Source organism: Tasmannia lanceolata, unplaced genomic scaffold, assembly GCF_043159265.1.
Source record: "Tasmannia lanceolata isolate RefF3 unplaced genomic scaffold, GAP_Taslan_0.1 ptg000002l, whole genome shotgun sequence".
In the NCBI taxonomy this organism is placed as follows: Eukaryota; Viridiplantae; Streptophyta; class Magnoliopsida; order Canellales; family Winteraceae; genus Tasmannia; species Tasmannia lanceolata.
Genome location: NW_027518679.1, coordinates 28,967,107 through 28,977,388, shown reverse-complemented (window position 1 = coordinate 28,977,388; position 10,282 = coordinate 28,967,107). Strand labels below are relative to the sequence as shown.

The following is a 10,282-nucleotide window of genomic DNA, read 5'->3' as shown; positions in this document are numbered from 1 at the left end:
TATGGGTTTCATTTGACTCTTCCCCCCTCTCTCTCTCTGTTGAGTTAGTGATACAAAATCATCAGTTGTATTTCATTCTTGGAGTGGGTCCCACTTGGCCCTTTTAAGTGGGATGTGTCTATCTCTCTCTATATATATGATTTGTATATGAACGAGAGGTTTTGAAGAAGAAGGGAAAATGTAGAGAGAAGGGGAGAAAAGGCTAGGGCAAGACAAGAGGGTTTTCTCTATGGCTCTATGTGGGCTTTTGTGGTGAAACAAAAGCAAGGTTCTTCTTCTTGAGGAGAAAGCTAGGGCAAGGCAAGAAGGTTTTCTCTTGGGGGCTCTAGGATAGCTTTTGTGGTGGAGCAAAAGCAAGGTTATTCTTGAGGAGAAAGCTAGGGCAAGGCAAGAGGGGTTTTCACTTAGGGGCTCTTGAAGGGTTTTTGTGGTGAAGCAAAAGTAAGGTTCATCTACTCAAGGTTGAGGAGAAGGTTTAGGGCAAAAAAGAGGGGTTTTCTCCAAGGCTCTTGGAAGGCTTTTTTGTGGTGAAGCAAAAAGGGTTGTTTACTTCCAGAGGGTGATTCACCCTTCTCGTCGTCGATGGGGTTGGCTTGGACATTAGTAACTCGGGGGTGGGGGTGGGGGAGGAGGATTTAGCATTGGCCATCGTGACAACCGGCTGAGGGGACAGGTTATAAACAAGTACTTGTAGTTTACCTGACATATCCGCTACTTATTGAGTCAAACCATTGAACTGGTCCATTGTGGGACTAGTCAGAGGGGGCATAGTAGACACCAGGGATTCTTCTATGCGAGGAAGCTAATTTCATCTCAACGCAGGATCTTGGTTTGAGGTAGAGCCTGGGTTGACACTGCTTCAAGTGACCCTATCGCTTTGTTGAGGGTTTGTGGTATTCTTCATCTTTCAAATTTAGAAGAATATTCCAACGGTTAGCGCCAATCTGATGATGCAGAAATTTGGTACCCATGATCAGTGGCTGGTTCAGCTCCAACCTGTGATTGATCTGCTCTCACAGAAAACACGTTAGGGGTCTTTAAGTTGTGACTCCGGAGGACCACTCCGGCCCTCAAGTCAGAAATCGGCACAACAGGAGAGAAAACAAGCAACAGGTGAACTCGAGAGTGCCTCTTTCTAGTAATTCAGGATAATGGAGATGTGTACCTTTGAGCTTGAGGGTGCTTTTGTAGAGGAGGACTTCACAATAGTTTAGGAGACTTGCTTTGATTAGGAGTCTTTCCTTATTGGGCGATTTCGTTTGGAGATAAACACCCGGTTTCCTCATGGGAACTGACTTTTATATGGGTTGACTGTCCTTTGGAGAGTTGCCATGCTCATAGGGGACTTTCCCTATGAAGTTCTTTCCTTCATGAGGACGTTGCTAAGTTGGAGAAATAGAGAATCCTTCTCGCATATTACCTTTAGAGGGCGAGTTTGGTTTCCTCATTTAGGTTCATTGTCACGTATCATTAATCTAAGGGAGAAGTGGATTTTACCCCTAACGCTGGATTTACTAATAGAGTCCCGACATCTGTTGATCTTTTGACTATTCACTATGTAATTGCATGTTTAAACTCTGATAAGATTTGATTATCTAATGAATCATTATTTCAAATCTATCTTAGATTTTTTTAATTCTTGTATATTTATATACTTCACATTCCCTACTCTCCCTTGGTTTACCATGGACAGAACAATGTACTATAACTACCTTAGGACCATGTGCTTGTTTTAGTAACATGTTCCACTTCTTATATCTAACTTAGCAGTAGGTGCTTGGAAAGTGATATATTTGCCCCCTTTCCTTCCCAGGGACTACTCTTTTTGCACTACAAGGGGTGGCCCAGATATGTCATTTCCTGTATGCATGTAGAGAAAGATTGAATCTCACTAATATAGTGTTTTAGTTCTAGAAGAGGCTACACATCCCTTATCCACACAAGTTTTTATAGTCCTAAAACAACCATGACCACATGTACAAGCCACTTGTCTGATCCTATGAGGTCCGCACATGCTCTCTACCTCTCCCTCTCTCTCTGCCTCTCTGTCTCTCTCTCCCTCCCTCCCTTTTTCTAGAAGAGAGAACGCGGTGTGGAAGTACTAGGCAGACATAAGTTTCATTCACACATGAGACCCTGATGTGGACCCACCGTCACATGAACTTCTCTATCAGTAGGGGTGCAACTCGGTTCGATTTTTGGGAATTTTGATTGAGCTTTCAGTTTTTTAGAGAATCTCAACTTAGCCTTACCCAAATTGCACCCGTGTCTGTAACATAGACGAGAATTGTTTCATTCATCAATGAGGATAGAGAGTTTCACACTTTGGGGATATGGGTTTAAAGGTCATAAACCGAATCATGTAAATATCTGTCTTAACCTTTAACTTATTTTTTTAGGGCAATGATATTTTCACACCCCTGCAGTATGGATGCGCCCCTTTTGTAACGTGATTTGACTTGAAAAAGTGTCAGAGTTGCCCACTGTTCACGTCAAATCACGTTATAAGGGAGGTACATGCGTACTGGGGTGAAAATATCATCTCCCTCTTTTTTTTATCTCTAAATTGCGTCATTCCTTACTACGCGCTAATTACACGGTTGGGCCCGGACTTACAAGGTCCATACCTAGAAAAATATTCGCTATAGGATGATCTTAACCCTATGGGTTAAAATGATGACTCATGGAAACATTTGCAGGATAGAGGGTCAGAAACTTCCTATAGAGAAGATTTTTGGGGCAGGCCTATCTACACCAACAAACGAATGGCTTAGATCACCCAATAATGTGGGTCCAACCAAAGTTGGCAAATCATGTACAGAAAAAGCCAGGATAGAAAATTTCGAGTTTAATACGCTATTGGCTTAAAAACATTTAGTAAAAACTGGTCAAATAAATAAAAAGAACAAAAAAAATGCATTTAATACGTTTAAAATTGGGAAGTGATATATGCGCCCCTTTTGATTACCAGGGACATCCAAAGCTAGTGTATCGATGACTAAAGTGGGGCTGAAGTACTTGATGTCAGAAGAATTCAGTGGGCCTGATTGCCATGTACACTGGCACTGGGTGTACCAAGTAATCAAAAGGGGCGGATATATCATTCACACATGAGACCCTGATGTTGACCCACCGTCACATGAACTTCTCTATCATTATAGGGGTGCAACTCGGTTCGATTTGTGGGAATTTTGATTGAGCTTTTATAATAAAATGGGGTCCGATTTGGGTTGGTTCCAAATCAAATTTTTAGAGAATCTCAACTCAGCCTGACCCAAATTGCACCCGTATCTACGCCAACAATTGAATGGCTTAGATCACCCAATATTGTGGGTCCAACCAAAGTTGGCTAATCATGTACAGAAAAAGCCAGGATAGAAAAATTCGAGTTTAATACGCTATTAGTTCAAAAACATTTAGTAAACAATGGTCAAATAAACAAGAAGAACAAAAAAAAATGCATTTAATACGTTTAAAATCGGGAAGTGATATATCCACCCCTTTCAATTACTGGGGACACCCAGAGCTAGTGTATCGATGACTAAAGTGGGGCTGAAGTACCAAAAATAATCGCATTCCTTTAGATAATATCCATTCCAGGCATTTCAGCAAACAAATGATATGCATCCTCACATTTGTCATCAATATCCATCAATCCCAAAAATAATCGCATAATTTCTCATCCAAGTAAAAAATAATTAGAAGTAAATTAGATGAACCATTTGATCAATAAATCATTTAATATCATCGATAAGCATAGGTAAGGAGAGAAGTGTCGGATGGAAATAATGTTGAGACGTGGCATTCATTGCCCTTTGAAGGAGGAAGAAGACGTGGCATTCATTGCCTTTTGAAGCCTTTTGAAGTAGGGACACGTATTTCTATTGGGAAAAAAAACGTGATGCACGTGGCTATGAAGATATCATATCTCTTAGCAAAAAAAATATCTCTGACGTGACAAAAATAAATAAAAATCTCTGACATGACAAAAATATCTCTGACAGGACCCGAGACAAAAATGGCAACAGAGAGAAAAGATTACATTCTACAGTAGTGGACTCCCACGACATCATTATTAACAAGGTTCATCAGAATTTCAGAGACTTCTGCTGTGTTGGGAAAAATTTTGATTCCTTTCAAAGGGCAGGCATGTTTAGAGAGATAGTCCGCCGGTTGGTTTGTTTCTCTCCATTGGTGCGACACTTTCCACATTTCAAATGAAGTGAGAGGCACATGTATGGAATTTAATACATTGTATAAGGGTTGACTGGAAAAAAAAATCAAAAAATGTATATATATGTATGAGGCAGATAGACTTGCTTGAGCGGGGCCCAAAGAGAAAGATTGGAGGCCATAGATTTTTTACCTCCTTGATGAGAACTTCTATGTGATCATGTATGTTTGTGTTTCTTCCCCCCACCGTCTGAGCGGGTTTGTTTGCATTCTTCGGAACTGTAGCTGTCAGCTTCTTGGGAACTGTAGCAGTCTTTGAAAAAATTTTAAAATGAAAAAAATGGAAAGGGTGTTTTTATCAAAAGATAGGGGTTCAAAACATCAAGGTTTTTCACGTATTTAAAGACCATGCAATGCAATGGTAACTTTCAATATCGTGTATCTCCACTTAAAACTCCTCTAATGGCCACGATGGACCATGACATGGGAGTTTCCATTGCGCTCCAGAATCGGAAACCGATTCCGGAGACATCGTCATTGAAGGTGGAGATAGAGAAGGTAGGGAGGAATTCGAGGAGGATCCGGTCTCATATTGGGATAGGTGCGAGCCTCGAAACGATCTGGAAGATCTTGACGGATTACGAGAGGCTTGTCGATTTCATTCCTGGTCTCGCTGTCAGTCGATTGATGGAAAAGGGAGAGAACTACTCCAGGATTTTTCAGGTAAACTCCTTTTCATTTTCTTCTTCATCTTCTTTGGTTTTTTCTATTGCACTTCTATTTGATTCTGAATGATTAGTCAATGAGATCCTAAAACTAGAATAGATTGTCAAAATCCAGGTTTTGACAATCTATATCAACAGGGGTAAATAGCAAGCTATGAATTATTGTTCTTAGAAAAAAAATTCATAAACAAACTTTCAACATTGCTGAACATGCTCTGCAGTTAGTTGCAATCATGGTTTTAAATTTCCAATAGACACATATATGTGTTGACTTTTGTGAGTGCTGAAGTCTAAAAGTAGCAGATCATCCCATATTTCCTGGTTTTGAAAATCTCAGGATGTGGGAGAGATTTCTAAAACCTGGATTTCTTAATTAAAATCCAAGAAACGCTGTCAAGACAACATGCAGCAGCTTGATAATGAACCCTCTTTTACACATTTTTCAAACTAAAACCTGGATTCTAAAATCCAAGTATCCAAACAGCCCCTCAGGCTATGATCTCACATGGGGTGACTAAAATAAAGGACAATATCATGTAGATTGCTTGTAGTGGACCCGCAGCAAGAGTCTCATGTGCTTCTTATAGCATCGTCTCTATGTCATTTAGCTTTCTATATCTATTTTGGATGCAGTCAACAATTTCACATTTTGCTAAAAAATGAATGGATTCAAAATAGATTCCATTCGATTATATCTCTAATAACTTGGGCAAATTGGGTCTAGTTGGACTAGGAACCTGGCTATTTGGATTATGATAAAAAAATTCTTGGGAAAAATATCCTTAGAAAATGAGTTATCTTTTGGGTAGCTCGCATTCCATGAAAATTGTTTCATACTCAGAAACATTTTCATTTTATCAAAGAAATTTTCAAACCTACTAGACCCAGCTGGGTTTTCTTTCCTTGTGCCAAGGCTTGGTTCACACTGTAGACTTTGGAAATAATTTTGTTGTTTTTTTCTTTCAAACAGGTTGGGGAACAGAGATTGCCATTTGGGTTGAAATTTAATGCCAGAGCAATTTTAGATTGTTATGAGAAAGACCTTGAACCTCTTTCTTCTGGACGAAAGCGAGATCTTGAATTTGAGATGGTTGAAGGAGACTTCCAAACCTTTAAAGGAAAATGGTCTATAGTGCAGGTAAAATCCTACTTTATATATCTCTTATTTGTCATAATAACTTGTGAACTAATTCGTTTGACGAAGAGGAGAAAAGTAGGGGGAGAAGGCTGGCTACTGATCACTCGTGCGAAAGCCATCAAAAAATTTCTCCCTAGATCTTCTAACCATGTGACTTATCATGTAGGTTGTCACTCATAGACTATGATCTGATAGAGTGATGTACGATCGATACACCAAAATGGTTTTGTACATACACCACTAGGGTGTTTGTAGCGATACATCTATTAGATCTCAGGCTGGATGAAGATGGATGACTGAGATCAAAGCTGGATACCCATGAGAGCTTAGGGAAGAGAGGAGACGAAGGGATTAGAGATTCCTTTTCTGTTTCTCTCTCATAGAATGAATCTCATAACATGTATTTGTAGAAAATTTAGAAGCTCTAATCCTAATTACACTCATACTCAAATTATTAGAAATTCTAACCACACTCCCAAAATCTCAACACGTTGAGGCATTATGGTAATTATAAGTATGCCATCAATGAACTAATATCATTAAAATTAACATATTCAGAATAATGTCATTATCTCTTAAATTCTAAATATCAATCTACTTTCCAATCAAACCGGTGGCACAAACTAATACCTAATAAACTCCCGATCAAGCATCACTCTTCGAGCTGCGAAGACCGAAACAGGTGAGACCTCCGGACTCGAGCATCATCGCAATGCCAAGAGCTCTGTATCAAATCTCCATCTAACATGTACGACGACATACCAACTCCATATAGCCCGTCCTAGAACCACATGATATGCTTATTGAATTGAATCAGCTCCAATCCAATGCGAGCTAATAGCTCTGAGCCTCCATCCACTCCAGCACACAATTATTAATTTATCGAGTAAACAATTGTTTCACAAACTTTCTTTTCCAAAATAAGTATATTTAACTAAATAAATATATTTAACTAAGTAAATAAATTTAGAAAACAGTTTGTAAATCTCCAATAAAACACTCAACACTACCCAACCAGTCAAATCAAGAACACTGATTGATAATCAAATCTACAAAAGGGCGTAATATAATATCACAGACACAAAATCTTTCTCAAGCACATGTTTCATTATGTATCAGTCTAGCTGCTTTCCCAGCACTACCCAACCAGTCGAATTAATCACAATGACGGGTAAGCATGCCAGAGTTGCAATCACCGAACTTCAACTTTCTAACGAGGCGAAGGGTTACTGAGGGCACATGGGTCAGCTACAACACAACTCGCACAGTAACAAGAATAAAGATCAATCTTGTACATGTACGTAATGGTCTACAGCACATCTAGTGTGATAGACATGCAGTTACAACTTCACGCACAGTAACAAGAATAGAGATCAATCACACTGTACAGGATAAGTCCTATTCGACTTGGGTCACACCTCCACACGTATGGCCACTCTTTTTTTTTGGGGTTGGCCATACATGTGGCACACGTGGCCCCCTCTTTTGGGTTGGCCGTACACGTCGATTTTTAATATTAGGAGTTGTTGGGTTTGGAAACAATCAATTACTCCAAAAGCTTAAGCTGTTAGAGACGATGTTTGATCATTATATACTTCAACACTCAAATTGTGGCTGACATTTTAAATTATGGATTAAAGCATCAGCCTTTATTGCAGGCTGATGAAGAAAAAAGCAAAGGTGGTGGCTCTTATGAAGCCCAAGACTCTCCTACTGTTCTTTCGTACACCATTGATGTGGTACCGAAGCGATGGCTACCAATCAGTCTTGTGGAAGGAAGACTCAAGAACGAGATCGAGAAGAGCCTTCTTTGCATCCGAGAAGAAGCCAATAGAACTTTCTCATCTCCTAACTAAATGATCAAGCTGCTTATGTAGTGTTTTATTTTATTTTATTTTATTTTTGGTTTGGTAAGCTGGATTGAATCTCTGACCTCAAGGTTGGAGAATAAAGCCTTATCTAGTTTTTATGCAATACATAATCGATGATTTAAGATTTTATGGTTTTAGATATCTCTGTGGAGTTTTTTATATGGTGTGAGTTCAGATGCAAAACGTAATACAGCTGACCTACCTCATTGGGGAAAAGAATTCATGGAAAATGATAAGAGGAGGCAGTCAGTCGGGTTAATTGGGACCCGCTAAAAAGATCATCAATGGCCTGAACAATTCTCCTTAAGGAATACTATCCATCCATCCATCAATCTAATTGGGAACTCTCCCACTATAAGCGCTCACTATGGAGGCAAAAGACCAATCTTTACGTGACTACGCACCAGTAATCACCCTCCAATTGGTTAAGGTTGGGATACCAATTCATAGCTATGCTAGTCACCGTGCACGAAGCACCAACCAGTCCACTCGAACCCAATCATCAGTCACCGTGCACAAGGAACCAACCGGCCCACTCGGACCCAATCATAAACGTTCCATAGAGTAATAACGATCATACAACGCAGATCAAACATCTAGAAATTTTGCATGCAATGAAATCCAACATCTTTAAAAATATAAAATAACTTGTGAATATTTGTGCAAATAAGACATGCAAACAACGGCGGACCTGATCCGATTTTCATGTATTTAATTATGCTAAAGATATGCTTTAAATAACCAAATGATATCAGTTCCAAATACATAACTTTAGTTCCTAAACATGGCTTTTAAAACAGATTTTATATGTAGGAAAAACCCCTACACAAACTCACAAGTTACGTACCAATAGTTCCAACGACCAATTCCCTTGCAAACCTCCAAGTTCAATCTTCCAAATTGCCTATAATACAAGCAATATCTAGTTTAGAAGGTTTGAAAACTTTTAGAATATAATTTTTAAGTGTTGTCCGGCCACAAAGGTGCTGTCCGATTTTCAAACACGTTTTTGGACATACTAGACACTCGGCAGAAAAATATTCATATAATATTCATATGAATTCCAAAAATTATGAAACCGGAGCCATTTGAAAGAAGACTCAAAAATCTATAATTTTGTACAGCACGTCAAAACTTAGATCAGATAATAAGACCTTCGTTTTTAAGTCGTAACAGAGCTCAGACCCAAATTTCAGGTAGATTAGACGCACTGTGTGAGAATATTCATAAAATAATCATCTGAAATCCAAAATTATGAAACCAGAGCCATTTGAAAGAAGACTCGAAAATTTATAATTTCAAAGAACACATCAAAACTTAAACCAGATCATAAAACCTTCGGTTTTTAAGATGTAACAAAGATAAGACCCAAATATTTTCTTGTTCTACGTGAGTTTATGGATTTCCTTTGAGAGTCCCACAATTCCTTAATTTCGTGTATCCTAATCTTATTAGACTAGAAAACTTTCTTTCTATTGGGTTTCTTATTAAAAGACCTACTTAAATTGGACTCTTTATCTAATTTTAACTTGGGACAAAAATGCCCCCACACTTGGACGTGTTTTGCTAAAAAAAAAATATTTGGGGCATTTCAGGTTGAATGTGATTGACAGTCGATCCAACCCGATGCACCTACCAAGTTCATAACATTAGTATGTGGGTTTGATTCCCTATCTAGTTTATTGTGGGGCTTTCTTAGAAACAAGAGACTTACTTCACCTTGTATTTTGCATCTTTATTTGTTTTGTTTTGTAATTCAAGAAATAAATTCTACCAGAAATTACTGATATATGAACTTTAGACACATAGAAGTTTGAATTTTACGCCGCAAAACTAGTGGTCATTGGATCACTGTATTTATTTTACATCTCGTTCTACTGCATTCAATGGATCAACTGAAAAGAAAAACATTACGGTGGAAAAGTTTACCAAGTAAAAGTTTTGCTTAGAAAATTGTTTTACGAGAGTTTTACTGTGATTGGAATGGACCCTAAGGATGACATATTAAGCAATTAGGATGTTAAGTTTAGGGACATGATATATTCGGACCCCACCCCCCCCCCCCCCCCCCCCCCCCCCCCACACACACACACACACACACTCTCTCTCTCCCCCCTAATTGGGACAACCCCTAAGTGTAAAAGCCTAGACAGAAATACATGAGGGGGGGGGGGGGGGCTGCTTGTTTAAAACCCTCGAAGAAACTAAGGCTCTGTTCCCTTGTTTTCTGCGGAAAGGAAAAGGAAAGGGAAGGGAAGGAAATTGACGTCGAAAAATAGAAAAGATAGGCAAAAAACCTGTGAGATGGGTGTTCTGACAGAAAATACAGAAAGACGTGTTCTGTTGCACATAAACTCGACAGAAACCTACCAGAC

At 38.9% G+C, this 10,282-nt stretch overlaps 1 protein-coding gene across 1 annotated transcript; it reads left to right on the top strand.

Moving 5' to 3' along the window:
- The first annotated feature begins 4,581 nt into the window (after positions 1-4,581).
- LOC143890328 (uncharacterized) lies at positions 4,582-8,046 on the top strand. The gene is made up of 3 exons (XM_077394969.1): positions 4,582-4,896; positions 5,869-6,036; positions 7,695-8,046. The coding sequence occupies exons 1-3, from the start codon at positions 4,582-4,584 to the stop codon at positions 7,890-7,892; spliced, it is 681 nt and encodes a 226-aa protein (XP_077251084.1). The 3' UTR covers positions 7,893-8,046.
- Positions 8,047-10,282: the final 2,236 nt, after the last annotated feature.